This window comes from Oreochromis aureus, linkage group 12 (assembly GCF_013358895.1).
Source record: "Oreochromis aureus strain Israel breed Guangdong linkage group 12, ZZ_aureus, whole genome shotgun sequence".
NCBI classification, from domain to species: Eukaryota; Metazoa; Chordata; class Actinopteri; order Cichliformes; family Cichlidae; genus Oreochromis; species Oreochromis aureus.
The window spans coordinates 22509307-22530412 of NC_052953.1; the positions used below are offsets into that span (position 1 = coordinate 22509307).

The following is a 21106-nucleotide window of genomic DNA, read 5'->3' on the forward strand; positions in this document are numbered from 1 at the left end:
GGGTGAGGGTGTGGGCAGCAGCCTTCAGACCAAAGGGACAAAAAAAGGACTTTGGACAACAATAACAAACCAACAGGCCCAATTTGCTTATGTCACCAGCAACTCGGTGCCTATATATAAGGCCAGACGTCCTGTGTGTACAACAGAACACTAAATCAGCAGGCCTGTGGCTTGGGATTTTATATTGCATTAAATCATCAGCTCACTTTGAACAGAATACTGAGCAGGCAATATGTGAATATATGTGGGAGGGGAAGACTTAGGATTCATTAACTGCCTTTAGGTGGAAAATTGTGGGTAGCTGTCATAAAATAAATTGCACATTTCTATGCACACCTCTATTAACATGACAGACAGGTACACACAGTTGAGAAGATAGACAGATGGGATAACAGCATGTACATGGGTGCATGAGTGCGTGTGAGACCCTACCTGTATTACCTGCACTGGGGGGTCTGTGTGTAACTCCAGGAGACATGCTGTTTCTCTGTAGGCCGTGGTGTGCCAGTGGCAACAGATTGTGGTTGCCTAGGGATCCACCGGGATGGCTGTAAATGAGATTGTTCTGGTTGCTAACAGGAATGGACACGGGCATGTCGTAGTTCGATGGGGGCACGGCCTGCTGAGAAGATAGAGAGACATAAACATGGGTGTGATTAGACTAAAGGTTAAAATGATTCTGATGCTTGAATTGGTATAAAACAAGGTTTTCCAAGTATGAGACAAACAGAAAGAAAGAGAGAGGAAAAAAGCATGACAGGTCAGAAATAGTCCAGGAACACAAAGGAACTTAAAGAGTGAAGTTCAATAGGACAAATGGACAGATGAACTGTACAGAACTCCTTACAGCAAAGAATAAAAACACAAGATAGCAGAGTTGGGCAAAAGCAGCATTGCATGAAAGACAAAAGGAAAACTCCTTTCAGAGTTACTCAAATTGCCTCAGTGATTATATAAATGGACTGGCGGTGCTTTTTCATTTCACTGTGATCGAGTTACTTTGGAGGCTACTAATGTCTTTACGCAGGAGTCAAGTGCTGGCCCTGACATCTTGTAACATTTGCCATTGTAAAGTCAAAAGGCTGACCAAAGGAAATATCATGCTGAAGTCATTACAGTCATACATAAAAAAAATGGAAGGCTGTGGTTCACAGGGAACAAAGCCAATCGTTTTCCACTGTCCCAGTGCTTAAGATAATTCAGTCTATCTTCACCTCACTAACAAGCCTGCAGAACATCTTGCAAAAGTAACTTCAATACGGCACAAGAGAACACAACGGGGGATCACTTATTTTCAGATCATATGGAGCTTATGTAAAGTGTTTTAAGTGACGCACTCAGATCAGTCAATAGTCTCACCAGGAACATGAGAAGCGGTAGCCTGTCAGCCTCCAGCATCTAGTTTGTCATTTTTATTGTGTCACTTGGCATAAGGGTTTAACCTTGGGAGTGCCCTGGAAGTGGTTGATCCTGCATTGTTAGTTTTAGGAAGTAGAAAATAGCGCCCTAAATTACTGCCATGTGTCTCAGAGCCATGGAGGGAGTGCATCAGGGAGATCATCAGCCTGGCTCATGTGGAAGTGGGCGATGTGCCTCAGCTTCTTTAATTTTCTCCCCTCTGCTAATGTTCTGTTAGCAGGCCAAATATTATTTCAGTGTACAAAGATGATTACTCTAACCATATTTCATTATGGGCCTCTGCACGTTTCGCTTTAACTGCGACTTTGCACGGGAGTGGCTAGCCAAAACCTATATATGCTATTTTTTTTTTTTTTTGAGGGTCTGTCTCTGGTTTTGTTTTATTTATTCCCACCCACCCTATTATTTCTTCCATCTCTGACTCTTAGCTGGACTTTTTCGACCTAATTGGTCCCGGTGAACTATTATTTAAAAATGTGTGAGCTGTCGTCGTACATGCACATTTCTGCATGTGTACACACACACACACACACATACACACACACTCTGCTGCTGGGTATAAGGGCCCCGTTTCTGAGCTGTCCTTTAACTGGTGCCATCCTTCCTGTTTTCACTCATCTTCCTCCTTTGCCTCTCCCCGCAGTCCCCTCAACAGTCCCCTGCAATCCAGAGGCCCAGTGCTTGGCAGCCACTCTGACCACACACTGAACTGCCACTTGTTGTTTGCAGAACCCCACCCCACCCCCTCCATCTCCCCCACCACCACTCAACCCCACCCATTCTCCGATCCCAAACACACCCCACCTCACCCCGATGCACCACCCCAGCTCACCAACCACTGCCTTGCTTCTAACCACATCTCCTCCTACTCCACGCGGCTCAGACACTACTCTTCTTCTCTGAACGATCTACCGTGGAATTATCTCTTTGCTCCGTATGGCCAAAGCGCTAACCATTCTATAATGTGCTCTCTGAATGAGTGGCAAGCTCAGTTTACATAGAAAGAAGGCCTCAATTTTGTGGTTTCTGGCAACTAGCTATAGGTTAAAGCCTTCTGTAAAGTTGACACTACGTAATATAAATCCAGTAGATATCACATCTAGGCATATACAAAGCTACTAAGGCGTTTGCCTGAGGAGAGATAAGCAAGTTTTTTGAGTTAGGTAGACGTGCTTATTAAGAGTGTTCGAATGCCTGCAGCTGTTTCACTGCCAACACTGTCTGTCCCTGTTGTTGCAGGTCACAGACCACTGGGTTTTGGTGCAGGAAAAGGAAAAGCGCATGCAGACCACACCTCTCCTGAGAGCCAGGCAAGGCATTATGGGTAGAGCGGGTTCAAGGTGGGAACCGGGTGAGGTTAAAATTTGTCATAAAAGAAACTATGCTGTTAAATCAGCAAACGTGCCTACTAGTTATGGTTGCAGACATGTCAAATTAAAGGACCATTCCTCTACTGTAAACAGGAAAATTCAAAGATCTGTAATTTTGCAGAGTGCAATTTTACCCCGACCTTACTCTCACTCTCACTTTGTGTAATTAGTCTGCTTCCAAACAATGGTGGTTAGCTGGGTTAGCGCAACAGTTACTTGCCAGTCAGCATTTTGTCAGCCTGCTGAGTATAACCCAGTACTTACAGGTATCTTATGAGTTTTAATCATGTGATCAAACTCTTCGTTAATCTGTTTGTATTTCTCCTCAGTGCGCGGGGTGAGGATGAGAGCGGACTCGAGCTCCGGGCTCTCGCCACCTTTGTTCTCCTTCTTGCTCAATGCCTGCCAGGTCCCACAACCACAGAGAAGGATGGAGGGGAGACACACACATGAAGGAACGGAGAGATGGGCGGTAGGAACAGATGACGATGACAGGGATGAAGCAACAGAAAGCATGTGGGGGGGGAGAGAGGAAAGAAAAGGTGAGAAGAAGGCTCTGGGTTTAACAAGAAGTACTTACACACAGTCTCTGTCTGCTGATCATCAGATCAATGTCCTCGTTTATTTTCCTGTACTTGTCCTCAGACTCGGGGCTGTGGCCAACCGAGTCATCTGCGTCGGGATCTGGGCTGTCACAGCCGTTTAGGCCCTTCTTTCTCAATGTCTGCAAACAGAGCAGTTGCACAACATAGTTGAAGGGCTTTGGGGTAGGGAAGAGAAACCCAGGTGAACAGCTTCAGAGGGACATAATGGTAATGAAGTTTGAGGAGGTTCATTTTCGAATGCAAGTCCGATTAAAGGACATCTTGAAAAAAAAGAAACACTTTGGAAAAGTTCTTAAACTGATGTGGCTTTATATCAAATTAAAAAACAAAGAACCAATCCGGCTTACTGTGTAGGGTAATGAGATCTTTTGCTACAAATTATCTTAATTTTAAAAAAAGCTTTTAACAAAAATAAAAAACGCTCACAGTATGAACTCTAACAACACGGTATGGCGTGAGGACACACGGTCTATTTTTATGAACAAGTAAACATGCCGCTAAACACAGAAAAAAAAAAGGCACAAATGATTCAATCACATTCAATAACAAGACATAACTGAATGACAAATCGAGGGGGGACCTTAAAACCTCATAATTGCACAGAAAAGGGAACAGTCATAAAAGTAAAACATATTTTACAACCATAATTATCAGCGGGCCGTGAAATAGAATTAAAATACAGCCGAGGTGCACAAGTTTACGAGTGTGGTGTGTGTGCTATTAAATGTGGCAGTTTCTGTTCTGGCCACCTGATGGCCACCTGCCCCCATTAGAGTGGACAGAAAATAGCACGCTGAAAGAAGAAGAAGGGGAAAAAAAGCGCACACACACTCTCCACTCGATCACCACTCCCTCTCACTGGAGGAGAGAGACAGACAAAGAGAGCATTGGAATAAATAAGAAAACGAGAGGTGGTGGTTGGCGCGGGGGGGGGGGGCTGTATCTGTAGCTGTCTCTGTCCTTTTTTAGATATTGTTGACAACCTTAACAACAGGGATAAGTTTCAGAGCGCATTACTGTGTGTGATAGCACGAGGGTATGTTTGCTTGAGCAAGTGGGCATGTAACGATAGGTGCTGTGTTCATTTGCCTCGCAAAAGTGAGAGAGACAAAGACCGAGCGGCAGAGAAGAAAAGTACAGTAGCTGACAGTTAGAGAGATCTCATCAAAGACACCACCTCCTCCTCCTCCTCCTCCTCTCCACCACACGCCCCCCTCACTCCCCCTTGCCTCTCTCCTCCTGGCTTTAATAAAGGGAGATTAGTCTACAGGAGGAATATCACGGGCCTGCTCCTGTCTGTGCAGTCATCGCTTCACACTGCGCTCTCCTACTTTCATCTGAAGCTCCATATCAGACAGACGTAATTAAATTTACTTTAGCACACCCTGTATTTGATGCTGATCAAGTGTGTGAGAGTGTGCGCTTCTCCGTATATGTTGTATAGTGTGTGTGTGTGTATGTGTGGGTGGGGAAAGAGGGGAATGAGTCTGTGTTTGTGTGTGTGTGTGTGCATGTGTGGGTGTGTGAGAGTGGGTGTTAGAGTCAAGAAAAAAGAAAGAGCGACTGAGCAGGAGAAAGGAGGAAGATAGATGCTAAGATAAGTTAATCTCGGTGAACTTCTTCCTCTCATTTGTTTGTCTCTGTCAGTACTCACTCACAGAAGAGATACGAGTGCTAGCTACTCCATCACAACCAGCAGCAGAAGTGACAAGGAGCGATCTGCCTGCTTAGAAAACAAATAAAAATCCAGTCATCTCTCATGTCAGCACAACAAAGGCCTGTTTTGAGCGTGGTTTTAGTGAACTTAGAGGGCTTCTTTTGTGTGTTGTGTGATAACTGTTTGATTCCTGAGGCGTCTCGTGGCGAGGCAGCTACTGTAAGTGTGTCAACATTTGCTGGCTCTCCTTTTTCTCTCTCTGAATCCTCACTTGGCCCCTGGAGTGGAAATCTGGAATTCTGAATTTGAAAGCATCTCTCACATCTTTGACAGTCTTCAGGAAATCACACCAAACAAATCACGCTAGGCGATGCAGGAGATCTGACTTCCAATAGACCTACAGTGAATCAGGCACTCTTGCTCTATCTGAGGAGGATGAGTCAAGAGAACAAAAGGGGCGCAGAGGTTTAGCATGCTGTCTTTTTTGGCAAAGGCGTGAGATGTAAAACTTTGCTATTTCTTTTGCGTAGTTTCAATCTGGCCTTGGCGATGTATCATATCGAACTGACAAGAGCTGAACCACTGGCCTTTTTCTGCTCACATGAGAATGCATGCATAGGAAAAAAAAAACAACAAACAAAAAAAAAAAGAAGAAAAAACAAAACAACTTTTCTTCCTACTTGCATAGATTTTCACCTACTGCCACCAGCACATGAGTCCATGAGAGAGTTACTTCCATTCTTGGAAGAATAGCTGTGGAGCATTGCTGGGAGAGGAGAACGGGGGCTGAGTTAAAGGTGACACCCATATGGGGTAATTGAGCTGGCGGTGTAGCAGTAGTTGGGCAATAGTTGCTCTGTGTGTTTATGGAGGTGCATTTAGCCAGGGTGTGAGTATTGCATGACTGACCCAGGCTCAGCTTTCCAGCAGGCCTCGGTTTATTTAGGGTGCAGTACAAAGATGTTATGCCATTCATCTGAGTTATGCCCACCTGTTTAAAGGCATCACACCTGTTGCCAAAGGCCTAGCATACAACCCAGCAACCAATCAGAACTGCTGAAGAGCTCATGTAGCCTTAGAAGGACTTCTCCCTCTTGAGCCTTCCACCTCACCATCCCGCTGCCCTACTTTCAAGCCATCCTATGTGTTTTACCCTCCTCTAATAGCCCATTGCTTTATCTGCTGCTTGAATATGCCACTGAGTGCTGCTCCAAACTTTCATTCTGTTATACAGTAACATTACCATTATATAAGGCACATCCAAGACTTATATTTCAAAATAATGGGGAGAATAATGATCAGTGAAAAAAAGGGTTGCTGTTGTAATATTGAGAGAAACAGGAGTACAGGAATGAAGACTTGGCATGAAATAGAGTCTTTGGGGAATACGGTAATAGGATGAGGATTAAACAAAAACACTTTGGTGCAGTTCACTTGTGGCAATAATTTTATGCACAAAGAATTCCCCCACATTCTCATGCTTAAATTAAAATTATTCAATATTCTAAGTAACTTCATTTTCTTTCTGTATTGTTAAAAAAGAAGCTAATCTTTTGACTGCTGGCATAAACGAGCATTATTTAAGTTTATAGCGTTTTTATTACCCCCGTTTGCAATGACTGACATTTTTTTTTCACATTAAATATTACCCTCTGCTGCCGTGTTGTGAATCACAAGAAAAAAATGGCCGGACGGGGACACCAGATTATGAGGAGAAAGTGTGAGAGGAAGGAGGTTAGAAGACAGCAAAATGCTACGATAATGTAAAGAGTCACGCAGAATGCTATAGAGAGTTTGTGCTGTAAATGTGAGAAAGAGGAAGGTGGGAAAAAAAAGTATGGCGAGGAGCAAAGACAGCAAAAAAGCTGTGTCTTCTTGCTTGGCTCTGTGTTTCTCTCTCTGGCCCCTTTGGAGGCTTGCTCCTAATTAAACTCCTTCTTCATGATGCTCCCTCATGACTTGACTCACAGGGCCTGTGTGAGGCAGGCACAGCATAGACAAGGTGTCCTACATACTTGAGACGCCCGTCTCATTGGTACCCTTCAGTTTTTACACCCTCAGCTAAGCTGGCCTAGACTGGGGCTGGTGTAAGAGGAACGGCAGGACGGCGCTGTAAAAACCTAACGGAGGTAACCCGAGCTGAGACCGAGGCCGGCTTGAGCTACAAAGAAACCGATTCACATTCTAACACGCTTGCCGTTCCCTAATGTTTTAATTCTATATTCACTTCATAGGTTGGGGGTGTGAGCGATAACTTCATTTAGCTCTTGAGAAAAACAGTGGAGAGTATTTGGGTGTGAATCCCGGGTGGCCCCAGGGAGTCTGCTAGGGACAGCTGACGCCTGCCCAGAGCTCCTGCCATACCAGGATCCGTCTGCTCGGCATTCTGCCACCCTGCTCACCCTCTCTATCCCTCAATCCGTCTTTCTGCCCCCATATTTCTGTCTCAGTCTGTTGCTCAGTCTGTCTCTGTCTCACCACCTCTGCGCTAGTCCCCCAATTTTCTGCAAAACCACCACATCTCGACAGAAGCTCAGTCAAACACTGTTGACTTGACGGGTACATCTTTATTTCTGATAGACTCTGGGCAGTTGAGGATTTGTGTTTGGAAAGAGCTCCATTGTTGACCGTTTTCCCTCTGTAGTTATGCTGGCAGTGGCTGAAGGCTACGACACATTCAATATTGTGTTTATAGCTATTGGCGACGGTCAGGCTAGCGAATGTTCCTCAGTGTCTTCAACCCAATAACAGGCAGCATCAGCGCAAAGACGCTCCACCAAACAGCCAGTGTATTACAGGCCATTTATATCTCTGTCAACACTGTGTGATCTTCAGCGCACATGCACTACGGTAAGCTAAACCCAGATAGAAAATAATATATAATAGCGGGAATGTTTCCCACCGTAAATGGACCAGTTTATGGGGTTTGCGGCATATTTCAGCAGTGGGTGGGAAACAAGTCTGTGATAGACAAGCGCAATATAAAAACATCAGTAACAGCGCCACTTATGGTTAATCACGATTGCTGTGCTGTTAAACTAAAATAAAACGGCACTCAAATGAAATCTTTTGTCTAGAAGGCTCCAAGCTTGCCACTGTTGCACTATTAAAAATGACTTTACTTTATTCCAGCTATCAAACATTCTCAGTAAGCCGACTGTATATATCGTACTTTGCAAAGTGTGAGGAGTCAATGTAGGCTGGGGTGTGTATCTAGTTTAGAAAACCATCTCTTGTCACATTGGTGAGAAGCAAAGGGGTTTTGTGTCCATAGGGGTGCACCGAGAAATAGAAACATTGTCTTTCTTATCAAAAATAAGATGGAGGTAGTCATGAAGTGGACCTACTGTGGATTAAGACCTCCCAGCGCCACTTCACAATAAGCACCAGCAGGGTGGTCTTCCTGGCGGCAGGGAAGAGGTAATAGCATGTTTGAGATGTGATTTTATTCTCCTTATTTTGTTTCTTCTTCTAAGTTTTTTCCTCTTTCTTCCTTTTTTTTTCTTTTTTTGGGTTCGTTTGGCTCAATCTAACTTGCTCCCATTTTTGTCTTTCTTCCTCGCTCGCTGTCTCTCTCGCTCGCCCGTCCTTTCTGTCTGCCTTTCAGAGTGGAGGGAACATCAGAGGGATCAGGCTGGCTTAGTTTATTGGAAGCAGATGGCAGACCAAAGGCAAGAGGGCCACAGTTTCATGAAGCGTGGTTTGAACATGCCAGGACCATGTCGAGGGGCATGCCCATGGATGATGGCTACATGGAGTGTGTATGTGTGCGAGCGATTTGGGGGAGATGGTTTATTTTGTAGGTTACCAATCTGAGGAATAGGACCTCTAATCCCTAATGTCCCATCTAATGTCCCTGCCTGCTTCTTTTTTTAAGTCATTATCTCTGCATCCTTATTCACTGTTTAAGAAACTACCGCATCATTGGCTTTTCAGTGCTTTAGCAGCTTTGATGCCCCTTACTCCTGCTGCCCTGCTGCACTGTAATAAGTAACCAGACGTTGGCACCTGGGATCCATCATCCCTGGTGGTACATTCAGTAATAACACCGCCTAAACATGTGATTATTAGCTTTCTAGAGACTACAGAGTTTACTCGACATTACAAAAGGGAGTGAGATATATAGCAACAAACAGAGAGAAAGTGTTAAGGCAAGTGAGAGAGGCAGAAAACAAGACAGAGGGAAAGGGCACTGTGTGCAACAAGGTTCCTCCACATTTCTCCAAACTGTGCCACTTTGATGGTGCATGTGCTAAAATCACTATTAAGAAGAGCCCACTGCAGACGAGAGCCCACTCACAGACACACAATCTTAGCTAGCCAGTACACATCAGAATACCAGATGGTGCAGTGTTTCCCATATGGAAGAGACACACACTAAGCACATGTCAGAATCCAACACTGTTTGTTACAGCAGCATCCCGGCCCTGGGAACAAAGTGGTCATTCAGACTTGTCACCACACTGTATAATTAGCCAGATAGACATAATGAGACACAATGCCAGCTCAGTGAAACTGGATAAAGAGGGCACTTATGTCTGCGCCCTTAACCTAGCCATCTTTCATCCCCATCTACACTGCAGTTGAATAACGCTTCTCTATTCAAATGAGAGAAATGAGTGCGGGTCTATATGTATTTCTGGTGCGACATAAAAATCGATTCGCCAAGGTTAAATTGTGTGTTTTCCACACGTAATTTAGCTTTGCATACTTTGTACAGTGAAACTGCGCGTGGCCTGTTTATGCCACAGTCATCATGTGACTGTACTACACCATGAATCATATCAAAAATGTACATACTTTTAAATCACCATCAGTTAACAAACCTCAAGCCTCCTTCGACCAACCTCTTTTTCATTTCTTGAAACTCCACCTAACCCCCGACCCTTTAGCAACAACAACAACAACAAAAAAACCCCACTACAAATCGTCACTTATCGTCTTTTGTCTCTCTGTCTCTTATCGCGTGGTGCCAAAGCAGGAAAAGGGAGCCGGAGGGAGGCCTTCAGTAACAATGACCAGCCGGCTGACCTCTATACAGTGACCTTGAGTTTCCACACCCTGCCCAAAGCAGTAACCATGGTGGGGGTGGAGGAGGTAGGGCCAAGAGGAAGCTCTAGGCAGGGAAGGGAATGCCATATGTAAAAATAGATCTTTATTCTGAATTTTCCACAAATAGTTTCAAAGAACAAGGCATCATTTCATCCTAATGGCTGGCGTGAATTGTTTTGGGCTGTGTGTAGTGGAAAAGTCTTGCCTTTTGGCAGCGTGGCCTCAGAAGTGGCCTGCCTTTTTCACTGCTCCTCACCACGGGGACCACATATTGGCACATTTCAAACAGTCTATTTTTAAAAACCTTTTGTTGTTGTGTGAGTACTTCAGACTTCCGTTTCAGTATTGACCTTAAAAAACACCTCTGACAGCGATCTAAGAGGTATAGTTTCTTGCCTTAGCTTTTGCTTTTCTGGTCAGCGGGCATGTGATGTGGAACAAAGTGCCGCGCTGTGGATCACATATACTGTATTATCTGAAATCTTGTTCTTAACCACTCTTTCAAAAAAGGGCTGGGTGGGCATGAATTTGCTCTCTTTGTGCCTTGATGCAGGGTGGAAGCCACAGACATATGGGTCCTCCGGGCTGATCAATTGTATGTAAGGCAGACCTGCTGATCAAAACATACTCAGATCGGCCCAAACATATGATAGCAATTCAGAGAAATTAATTTCCTTCCTCGGTAATGAAAAAGTTTTTGAAAAGCAGACAGGAAGGCTCTGTTTAGTGGAATGAGGCGGGGGATCAACAAGAGAATTGCAACAAAAAAACAAAAAACAGACTATTTCATTCAAAGGACCAAATGTTTGTAGGCAGCTCAGGGTCTCACACCAGTGGTCTTATGAATGTGGTCGCTGAGGGCAAGTCTTCATAACTGATCAACAAGAACAGAGAGAGAGAGAGAGAGCAACTGGATGAACATCCTGACACTTTGCTTACTCACTCCTCTGTTTCAGAAACAACCCCCACCCAGCCTTGTTTAAAACACAAGGGGGGCGGGGGGGTGAAAGAGAGAGAGACAGAGACAGTCTTATTCTTCTATTCTTTCACAGCAAGAACCGCCAGCTAGACGTCTATATTTAGTTTCACCGTAGACTATTTTTAGAAAGCGACTACTTTTTGAGGAATTTATTAAGAAATGGGTATTTTAAAGAAAATGGTGGGTTGTTTTTAGGCTGTTGCTTTAAGTGGTGAGCTCGATACATTTTAGAAGAGTGAAGTAGCTGAAAGTACGTACATTTAATGATCAATATTTTTTTGTATCTCAAGCTTTGGGTTGAAAAAAACATCTTGCGTAACTGAATGAATAAAGAGGCAACGTGTTTTGTTGATTTCAAAGGAGGCCAGAGACATCTGGCAACAGACTATTGCACTAGTCCGGTATTCTTGTAAATTAATAGATGAATTGTTGCTAACACTGTAAATATGAATTATGCACTGATGATAGAGATGTGTGAGGCAGTATTGAAAGTGGTACAATTTCTCTTTCCTGTTTTTCACCGTTAATTAACATGCACTCAACCCCATATACTAGGAATTTTTGACAACCTGCTACAGCATGTAAACAGTCTGTCATCGGGAGCCTTTGTTTTAACAAACCGCTTTACTACGAGCTCGTCAGTGTCACGAGGTTAATTTACTTAGTCCCTCAAAGCAGTTTCAGAACCTAATCCTTAGCTCATCAGGACAAACAAGCCTTGTTGTCAATCGCTTCATCCCCGGTAAACACCGAGGCCTCGTGAATGTGCCGACAACCCCTTCCCATGTCATACCACATGCAACCTCTTCTAAAAAACAGAAAATGACTGCACACTCAATTACCGTGGACAACCAAAGCACAAGATATGATACGACTCCCTTATTTCTCTTGGAGGCGACCAACGCAAAAGCAATAGGGTATAAATTGCATTCTTGTTGGAGCAATTAATACAGTTTTAAGAGCTATGAGAAGAAGCCATTCAGTGAGCCGATCAGCACCGAAAAACCGCTCAAGGCTAATGTTCTCGTTGCTGTTTAGAAACCAAATAAGCACACAGAATAGCACAGATGCTGGAAAATATTTTTATAAGAGCGAGGCAGAACTCGAGCATACTAGCACTTCAGAGAGGGAGCTCAGGTCTGGTTGGCTTGGAGAACTTGAGAAAGTAAGGAAGAGGCGCGTAAATCGGAGATGGCGAAATCAGCTAAGCAGTGCTTAGAATGTATGGTAATGTGATGTTCTTTCCAAATGGCTGAGCGTTGAGCTGGTATGCATATACCTGCTTGATGTACTTTCTCTTTATGTTTCTTCATTTACACCCCTCCACCAGCACACACCACCCCCTCTCTCACACTCTCCCTCCCTCAAGTGTACTGTCACTGGGCTGAAATCACACCTGTGCTTCTCGCACATCTCAGCACACGGGTGAAACATACGCAGGGTGAAACATGGTGAGGGAGCTTTGCTGAATCTCATTAGCCAAGCAGGTAGTCATTAACAGAATGACCTTTGGAAATAATTACCAGCCTTCCTCCTGCCATCCCTCTTTCCCTCCCTCCTTCTCTTCTCACACTCATCCATCCCTCTGTCCCTCCCGTCCCCCTCTCATTCAATAGCTTTTTTTTTCTGGGTAAGGACAGAGGGAGAGAAAGTGAAAAAAAAGGAGTTGAGGATAGGCAGGGAGTCAGATCCCTGCTGCTGCTGTTTAAGATTACAGGGTGAGCTGAACTTTCAGATTAGGTTAATCTGCTGGAAATGGGATTGGCCAGTGGCCATCCTCTGGCAGGTAGGCAAGCAGGCAGGTCACTTCAGTACCAAGAGCCATGTGCTATTCCATGTGATACTTGAGCCAATGGCATCGGAGCGTGTGACCCTGGCTGAGGTCATCACAATGCCATTAGCGCTGCAGGGTTTGAGCCAATTGTCACTATGTATGTACACACACATACACCCATGCAGTGAGGCCACTGTGAGAGCACACCTACACAGCAAACACATTAGTGTATTTGTGTGTTTAAGCACATGTATGCTATAAGTGTGCATACAGGCACACAAACACTTTTTCATTTGCGGGTTTTTTTTGGGTTCTTTTTTTAGGTATTGAGGTGATATATCTTCAGATCACCACACACTCACTAACCCTTCGGTTGTTTCAAAAACCTGTGTTCTTTGTTTCAACAGCGGGGGAAAACAAGCACATTGTAGAAGAGGGATTTGGCAAAGCCGAAGTGCGTTGTTGGATTTGGGGCTGTTCGATCACAGCAAGACCCAGCCAATGCTTCTTAGGTTTGGGATAGATCTGCAATCATCAGGAGGGGAAGAAAGGACTCTTTCACGTGCTATTGCAATTAACAACCCCCATACCGGAATATAAATCACCAGTAACGGCTCAAAGTGATTGTTCTTAAGCATGAATAAAACCAGAGAAAAAGCGAGTGATGAATCTGTTCTATTGTCATTTCCCAACACAGCTTACCATTTCTCCTCTAATGCTGTTCACATGTACTGGAAACTGGCCTGGCAGACAGAGAGTATAGGAAATCTATCTGCATGTTTGACTGTTTTATCCGGAGCCAGACTCAGAGTGTGCTGTAGACCTGCCAGGACGGCACACTTGGAACCTGCACGGACATCAAATGATGGAGGGTCTGCCTCTGTGTTTGCTTTCATCAAGCTACTAGAGAGATCAGCTTGGATGTGTCTTTGAACACTTAGCATTAATTAAGTGGACTTCTCCGTATGTTTATGGAAGAGCTACATATTATGTTTTTATTTAATCCAGTCACTGGAGTCTGAGTGGGCTAACAGGTCCTACATGAAATAGGATTAAATTGAAGAGTGTATAAGACTAACAAAAAAAATCCTCAGTTTGATTCTAATTGCTGCTCCGTTGATTAGTATATGTCTTTCAGTTCATTTAATTTTATTTATATATTGCCAGTTGCCTCAAGTCGCCTTTATATTATAAGATAAAGACCCTACAATAATAGAAAGAAAGGCCCAAACAATCTAATGAACACTTTGAGCAAGCACTTGGTGACAGTGGGAAGGAAAAACTCCCTTTTAACAGGAAGAAACCTCTGTCAGAGACAGGGAGGGAGGAGCAGTCATGTGCTGTGACTGGTTGGGGGTGATGGGAGAAAGACAGAATAAAAGACAGTGCACTGTGAACATAATTTCCATTAGTGATGTCTCTTTTGTTTCACCACTTCTCTCACAGGAGGGTTAGCTTTGCTTTATTGTTCTTTTGCTTTCACATATATTTGAACAAGTGTCGTTCCTAGATGAAACGGTTTTGCAGTGAGTCATCAGACCTTTTTTACTACTCCTCTCTCTTTTTTTCTATTTCCTATTTCTGTCTTTCAAATAAATAAACCCATTGACCCATACATAAATTCTATATAATAATAATAATAATGAAAAAAAAAGCTTAGAGAATCCAATGAGAAAATAGATACAGAAGAGAAAGGCAGACTAGAGTGAGAGAGGTAGAGAGAAAAGCCCTCCAGCCTCTTGTAAACATGCTGTTGCTAGAGAGGCTGTGCAACGTACTCAGTGCCACTCTCTCAACAACGCTAATTATCAACCAAAGACATGCTAATTACATAGAGCTTTATTGCTAATGTAGCGGGCCTCTATGCCAGCCGCCCACACTCAGAGCTCCGCTCCCCTACCTCTGCCTCTCCTCCCACTACACCTTCAGGCACAGCAGCAACAGAGGAAGAGAGATGCATGCATTTGAGCATAGTGGCAAAGACAAGAGCTTTCTACAAATTTGAAATTAAATCTGACATATATAAGACTTCATATTTAAGATTTTTTCTTTTTTGCTTTGTTTTGTTACATTTTAAAATCAGCGCCTCATCTTGTTAAGAACCTCCTCCTTTTCCTTTTCATCATCCTGCCATCTCAAGAGGAAGTCTGCTCTGCTCCTTACTTAGCCAAAACTGAACACGCCACCCATGTTACTGCAGCTTTGACGTCGGCACACATGGCTTGTAGGAAAAGATCTGACCACGCTGTTCCCCTTTGCTCCCCCTCCCTCTCTGTACCCCCTCACCACCCAACCCCCCCCTCCCTCCCACCCACGCTAAACGTGCTAGTGTCAACCCTGTGGCCAATCCCTTTAGCACACCGCAGCTCAGGCTAAAGGCCTCTTCAGGTCGATTTCTCCCGCTGTGAGTCTCTCAGAGATGGCAGAGCTTCCGTTCTCCAGGGATCACATTATATGTAGTGCTTTATAGCACTCTCCCCCCACCAGGCTCTTTAGCATCTCCCCCTGACATGGCTGTTTACACGTTAGCTATCCTCTGCTCTCTAATGGAGACAGTTAGAGAAAGAGCTTCAAAGCAGCAAGCTCTTGTCACAAGCACTAGTTATACATCACTCTCTTCATGGGTTCAGCTGGGGAAGGATAATAAACTGACTACAGAGTGAGTGAAAGACTTGGTGAGCAAAGGACACCTGTGCTGAGAGGCAAAATGGTGATAAAAGTATGCAAAAATTACTAAAGGCATACAATTAAGGAGTATGAAACTCCGGCAATTGATAAGTATTTCTAGTAACATTAAAAAATAAGCTGTGGTTACACATAAATCTACACAGATCATCATTAGCTAATGCCTAATGCACTTAATGTACAACAGTAGTACAGCATTTCTTACCACATAATTTATTAAGGCTAACTCCAAACATGACATGTAGAAAACGTGGGCAATATGTACATGTAAGTGTGAACACCAGTTGATGTTAGATGGGCATGAAGCCCAGCAACAGCCATATGGAAAAAAAAGTCTCATACTGTTCTGTCCTGTGTTAGAGTGGCCAACCGCTTGATAATATTAATGTCTTTATTTATTTATTTTGTGTATCTTCCATGAACATAACCAGCTGACCTATCATTTGCAAGCAATATATGTTGCGAATCAGTTGTATTCTATGATAACAATTGATTTAAAAATAGGGGATTATATATGGACGCAGACTCGTTTCTTAACCTCAAAGTCCCAAACAGTATTTATGTAGTATTTACTGTCACAATAGATTGCTCTAAAATTAAAATGGGATACATATTGTTCTACTTGTGCTATTGTGTTGGTCGGTGGGTAGAATTGGAAACATCAAACATAAAGAGGATTTTAATTCTGGTTAACAGGCAAATGTGTGGAATTAGCAAATGTAGTAAATTGAGTCTAATTAAATCTGGATTTATATATTTAAGGATTCCGTGTAACAATAAAGACAAAGAGCAGGGATGCTAATGTTTATATATATACATATTTGTAATATCCATTCAGGATTACTTTGTGGGGCAGGCACATTTACATTTGCAAAGCACAGTGTGAGCGTAATTAAGAGAGAGAGCAGGGGAAAGGGATAAACTTCACATGACTGCATTCATGTTTGTGTGTGGTCCACGAGGTCAGAGCTCCAGAGTGAATGTTGCATAACAGGTTCATGTTGAAAGCTTAAGGATCCAGGAGGGTGCTAGCGTCATTTCCTGCTTTATCTACCTGCCTACTGGCTTGGCTGACAGCGCTGTTTAACATTGCCTTGAGCCACTCTAGCGACATGTGTCCAAAGCAAGTCCGATCAACATCCTCCTCTCACAGGTACATCAATGGTGACAAGACACCAAGGGCACAGCATGGTGATTACACACCGCAGGGGACAGTCTAAAAGGCCCAGATCAATGATAGGCTACTTCTTTTATGCTGCAAAGTGCAGGCGACACAAGAAGGCAATTTGAATAAACACGCTGTGTTGAAATTAATGACTTATTGTGAGTCTTAAAATAAGTTTTTCTAACAGTGATTGATAGTGGTACTGAACCCTTGGGGAAAAGTGACAAACTATGGGAGCAATTATTTCGTACACTATGTTAGGTGTGAAGACTAAAAGAGAGAAGTAAGGGTTGCTGAATGAGTCACAAATGCTGTAACCATCTGTCTACTTGTGCGTTTGCATGAGCGTCCATGTCTGCGCCCGAGCGTGTGCTCCTGTGTGGCTGTGCGCGTGCACGCGTGTGTGTGCCGTCTGTGTTTTCTCGTAGCTTACCTCCACGATATCAGAGTTGGTCCTGCTCTCATGGGGCTCATTGTACTCGGTGTATTTAAGCAGGACCTTGTCCATGTCTGTGCTGGCATACTGGAACAGCTTGTTGGTGCTGTTGAAGATGATCAGGGCAATCTCACAGTCACACAGCACGCTCAGCTCATACGCCTTCTTCATCAGGCCAAACTTTCTCTTTGTAAATGTCACCTAAGTGAAAGGAGAGAAGAAGGGAGAAGAGGGATTTATGTTTAGTTTACTTTTGCGGCACACTTACAATCAAACCAAGCTGTTTTATCTGACTTGTTATAAGAATTTGATGATGACAAAAAAAAAAATCCCCCACCCTCAACCACTTCGCTTGCAATGAGAGAATAAATAGGAATTTGACACCGCAACTTTCCTCTTTAAAAATTTTGAGTTTTCAGGGAAATGGCATTAAAGGAAAGTGAAGTCTGCTAATGGTTTAACACCCACTGACTGTAACAGTCTATCCACTATACCAGGAAAAAGGAAAAAAAGAAGCTGGGCTTGCATTTAAGGAACTGAAAATACTCTGTCTCAGTCAGATAACGGTAAAGAAGGTCAGTTATTGCTTGTACATCAAAGCACACAGAGGCTCATCCTGGAACATATGTCAAGTTAAATTGTCTTTTTTTCAGATGGTCCGAAAGTGTGCTTCTGCACAAAAGAAACACACACTATTTTCATCTAAAAATGAGCTGAGATTAACTGTTTTCTATTCAGCGACATTAACGCGAGCTCGGTTATTGTCTTGCCCAATTAACCGAGTCTCATAGCGAATAACAAGCAGTGATATAAATAACAGATAGCTTCCATACTTAAAGCTGTTAGTCAGCGCACAGATCGTGATAATGCGCTAAACTTAACCCACAAAAATTGTCCCTTTTCCCTCTCTCTTACTGTTCCTTCATATATATATATATGTATATATATCTGTGTGTGTATGTGTGTGAAGCCCAAGACAAGTACCTTTAATAATACAGGCACACAAGGACCAACACTGTCAAAATAGAACAGCCTTATTCCTCTATTGTTTGAATCAAAACTAGAACAGTGAAAGTGAGTTAATGCCAGTGAGCTGCACCTGGTTTCTTTTCCAAGCCATGTGTGCGCACTCTTTAGCTGAATGGGAAAAAAAGAGAAAATGCTCCACTGCCAGCTTGCCTCTCTTAACACAGCAGCATGTTTTTTCCCCCCCGTTTTTTTAATAGAACTGTCTCTTGTGTTCCTCTGTGACTGTGTGTATTATTTACATTGGAGACTTGTATTGACAAAGTTTTGTTTTTTTTGTTTTTTTTGTTTTAATAAAGAGGAAATTCTGCCAGAACTGTGCCCAGCTGGTAACTAACAATCTCAGTTTGTTGATTAACTGCATGTTTGCCCATTCTCCTCTAGCACTTAAGTGGGCCAAAGATACCAGATGAATGCAGAACAAATACAAGCTCCGAATACAGTTATAAAGATTGTGAGTTTAAGCATAAAGGCCCTTATAAAGAAAGCCTTGCTTGCGATAGATCTGGGTAATGCCTGAATAGATTTTTTGGCATTTACTTATCATGCCTTGCCCTTCACGTTTTCTTTTTACAACTGAAAGAGGAGATAGGCTTGAATAGATATTGATAGATAGTTTTGAATTTCTTGAAACAATATCTCCCAGGATGCACCAGGGGAACAGGACATCAAACCATCCCTAACCTCCACCCTGACTTTCTCTCGCTCTCCCTTTCTACCAGGAGTGGACCGTCTTATCCTGGGCCCTCTCGCTGCCACCCCATTACCTCACCCCACCCCATCTTAAAGTTTTCCACTGATGTCACCGCCTCATGCCAAACTATCTTGTCAGACAACAGATGCTGAAACCAAAGACACTTGATAATGGACATGTGGCGTGGACATGCAGTGTGCTACCTCCTGACAAAGCACTGTGTCAGGTTCTATACCTCGGTACATACACGTGTGACTCACTGATGACATGTGTAGAAAAACGCTCCCCTGGGCTCTAAATACCATGCTGACATTTATACAGGCATGCTGAAAAGTGACAAAAAAAAAAACAAGCCTCACTTTTATAGTCTAAGATCAAAAGGCATCTTGTGACAATAGGATTAATTGTCATATTCAAATCACTCTGAGCTCCTTATTCACAACTGAAAAGTGAGCACCCCAAAAGAGCGTCTGCAAGCCTTACAAGAGCGAGGCTGAAGTACAAGTTGTGCAGGTAAATAAGATGACAGGACTGCAGAACATAAGGTCAAGGCGTGCTTTTCAGGGACAGGACAAGCAGAGTGTTGTCTTCCCTTGGTGTTTTGATGCATGGGGCACCGGGGGCAGACGCAGGACACAGCTAGCTGGCGGCCAAGCTCCGTTATCAGCCACTCACTCAGTCACTCGCTCTGCTGGGGCCATTAATGTTTCAAAAAAAAAAAAAAAAAGTGTGCACATGGGACACACAGTTGGAAGGGGCGTGGGTCTCAGAGGTCCAGACTAGTCGGTCTCAAAGGTGAGGACTGCCGCAAGCTTCACCGCACGCATGCAAATGCTTCAATGTACTTTTGAGGGACACGCATTCTCGGCTTCTCAGCTCAGAATGCAGAAAACAAAGAGCGGAATTCAATCAAAGTTGTCTTTAGCCTCATGCTTTAAATGAGGAACTACGTGCAGAAGCATTTCGCACATATTATAATTTACACATAGTCTGGCTTCAACAGCACCACAGGGAAGAGAATGGGTGTGATTATGAAAAGTTTTAACTGACCAAACTATAACACCTACATAAATATCACATCACACCTCCCCGCGCCTTATCTCAACCTGACACGTACAACATGCTACCTCTAAAACACATACTACTACGCTGTGTGCATACATCCACGAATATAAGATGAATGCACGCAAGTAAACAGAGTGAATGCTTAAAGAGAATGCGCAAAGATCTTACGAGACATGGAGGACATGTTGATTTGCACCGCATCAATGCAGGTTTTGAAGCTCAATAGTTGACTTTTCAAGATAACTGTTGTGACTTCCTGGCATATGATGTCATCTTGCAATACTTTTAGCCCATCAACATCCAAGTTGCTGATGTCACCTCCAGCCTTTCCTGTGCAAGCTTCAAACATCTCACTCGGCCCAAACAGAAGCGGTTAACAGGTACTATGGACCTGTTTTCCAAGTACTTAAAACTAATTCCATGTGAGGTGTCATTGGTCTACAGTCTTTTGAAGAAACTTGATAAAAATGATGAAGTTTTGCAATATTAAAACACTTGCTATATTCATAACCAAAAATCAGGACAATAAGCTTAATTTGTAACCCAAGCACTAATGTACCTTACCTTGTGTTACTATTTCTAAGTTTGTATGGACTGAACAAATCATCACTTTAAAAAAAATCATAAACATTTACATTTGCTATACATGCAAATGGATGAATTTGAAATCTGATACATTTCTTTTACTGAATGAGTCCTCTGTCTTTGTTGTTAAAACACAAAACATTTTGTAAACCACCCATATGTCGGTGTGGGTGTAATCTTTGTTTCCTTGGTCAGTGGGTGCTGTTAGACACATCACTATGTTAATAACAGAGAGAATGACATTACAGTGCCGCGCATGCTGGTAAAAGGGAAAAATGCGAGTGTGTGAGTGTGAACCCAACTGTGTCTTTTCACAGTATATTGGTAACGAGGGTGTGAAACCTATCTTCACACACATAAAAGCACACATACAAGTACGCAGGAAAAATTCGTTGGCTATTTTTGGTCATCGTTAAAGGTAAAGACCTAAACTAATTGGAATGGGACACATGACTTTACAGATGTCTTGGCATGCTGGTCTGACCATATTTAAATTCTAACCCTGACGCATAAATTCTACCCATAAAATATGCAAAAATGGGTTTATCAGAATAACTCAAATCTCAGTGATGTCTCAACGTTATGCTTTCTGGC

General features: G+C 43.2%; 1 protein-coding gene across 12 annotated transcripts in view; it reads right to left on the reverse strand.

Moving 5' to 3' along the window:
• Positions 1–21106, reverse strand: part of mef2cb (myocyte enhancer factor 2cb) — a 68215-nt gene that overhangs the window by 10121 nt on the left and 36988 nt on the right. For 6 of the 12 annotated variants that reach the window (XM_039620916.1, XM_039620920.1, XM_031736196.2 and 3 more), the window contains 3 exons: positions 17140–17343; positions 3370–3513; positions 433–622 (listed from right to left, as the gene is read on the reverse strand). In XM_039620916.1, coding sequence (XP_039476850.1) covers positions 433–622; positions 3370–3513; positions 17140–17343 — 538 coding nt within the window. Of the gene's footprint in view, positions 1–432; positions 623–3053; positions 3192–3369; positions 3514–17139; positions 17344–21106 lie in introns of all 12 variants that reach the window. The other 6 variants (XM_039620922.1, XM_031736201.2, XM_039620921.1 and 3 more) reach the window with 4 other exon arrangements.